At 51.1% G+C, this 1,521-nt stretch overlaps 1 protein-coding gene across 1 annotated transcript in view; it reads right to left on the bottom strand.

The window, feature by feature from the left end:
• The window catches only part of LOC108804182 (Fanconi anemia group D2 protein homolog), a gene marked incomplete at both ends in the record, with an annotated part of 2,325 nt that extends 1,409 nt beyond the window's left edge, over positions 1–916 (bottom strand). The window contains 3 exons of the mRNA XM_018575938.1: positions 447–525; positions 607–659; positions 740–916. Coding sequence (XP_018431440.1) covers positions 447–525; positions 607–659; positions 740–916 — 309 coding nt within the window. The remainder of the gene's footprint in view (positions 1–446; positions 526–606; positions 660–739) is intronic.
• Between the last annotated feature and the right edge of the window lie 605 nt (positions 917–1,521).

Raw genomic sequence — 1,521 nt, 5'->3', positions numbered from 1 at the left:
ATCGTCCCACTGCCCCCCAATGTGTCCGCCATCGTCAACGAGTCCTCATCAGGGACAGAACCACAGCGAGGACTTTATTCCCATCACAATGTGACACAAGGCCCAGGACAAGGATAGAAAACACTGCACTATATACATTCTCAGCACCTCCCCTCCTTGTTTACATTCTCAGCACCTGCCCCTCCCAATAACCCCTCCTTGTTTACATTATCAGCACCTCCCCCTCCCAATAACCCCTCCTTGTTTACATTCCCAGCACCTCCCCCTGCCAATATCCCTCCTTGTTTACATTCCCAGCCCCTCCCCCTCCCAGTTTACATTCTCAGCACCTCCCACTCCCAGTTTACATTCTCAGCACCTCCCCCTCCTTGTTTACATTCTCAGCACCTCCCCCTCCTTGTTTACATTCCCAGCCCCTCCCCCTCCCGATGTGCGCACACATTTACCTTGCTGCTGACCACCAGGTCCAGCCACTTCAGCTGATTGATGATGAGCCGCGGGATGCTGATCCCATCGCTGCCGAAGCTGGAAACACAAAGAAGAAGCTGGGAGGACTCAGCTGGAGGACTCGGCACACAGAAATCATACCAGAGAAATGAAGTGTACCTGTCATACAGGAATTCCGGCATCTTCTCAAACAGCATGTTTATCAGGGGCCCCTAAAAGCACACAGACAGTCCGTGAGAGTGACAAGACAGGTCCCCGAAATGTCCCAAAGAGCAGATGAGCGCGGACATACCTGCAACGCCTCCATGCCGAGCAGAATTCTGATCAGACTGTCATGGAACGAGCTGAAGACGGGATTGCTGAGAGAGGAAAGGACAGATGAGTGACCGCGCTGAGTGGAGGAGACATCGCAGAATTCAGAGACTCGGGTTATACGTCCACCCGAGGGGCGCTCACCTGCCGTGTCCCTCTACGGCCAGCGGGGGAGGTGCAGGCACAAGGGGGAGTCTTCCACCCCAAAATGCTGGGAGGGGAAAGTGACCCGGGCAATTGTCTGCCCCTCCCCCGTATAGAAGGCGCCCCCTGTGCAGTGTCAGGGTATTTCTATACAAAATGACATAAAACTGATGAACTATGACTTGTACAGAAAACTAAATCAAACTTTTCTCTACACTGTGACACAAGGGCCCCGAAGTCTGTGCTGGACAGGTAAAGTAATCAACCAAAACAGCCCATTGTGTACAAACTAAGCAACAGACAATTCCCTCGGGGAACCAGCTATCGTACTAACCAACCAAATTCTAAGAGATAAACATTGCCAATGAAGTCTAAGATTTGGGTAACCGTGGAATCACAACTGACAATGCTGGAAGACCTCTAAGACTTCCGGGTCAGTACATAGAAGAAATGAAGCAAAGACCCGGATTAAGGATATGACGGCCCCATATGAGAAACCAACCAAGAAACATAAAACTCCAAGACGGACAATTCGCCCGATTGCTCCAAGATGGATATCACCGATGATCATTGTCTCAGGTCGAGTAAGTTCTCAAACACACCCGAGGCTTCCTCAAC

The sequence above is a fragment of the Nanorana parkeri genome, unplaced genomic scaffold (assembly GCF_000935625.1).
Source record: "Nanorana parkeri isolate BGI_ZX_2015 unplaced genomic scaffold, ASM93562v1 scaffold5992, whole genome shotgun sequence".
Taxonomy (NCBI): Eukaryota; Metazoa; Chordata; class Amphibia; order Anura; family Dicroglossidae; genus Nanorana; species Nanorana parkeri.
The sequence above is the reverse complement of the archived record's forward strand: the minus strand, read 5'-3'. Positions and strand labels throughout refer to the sequence as shown.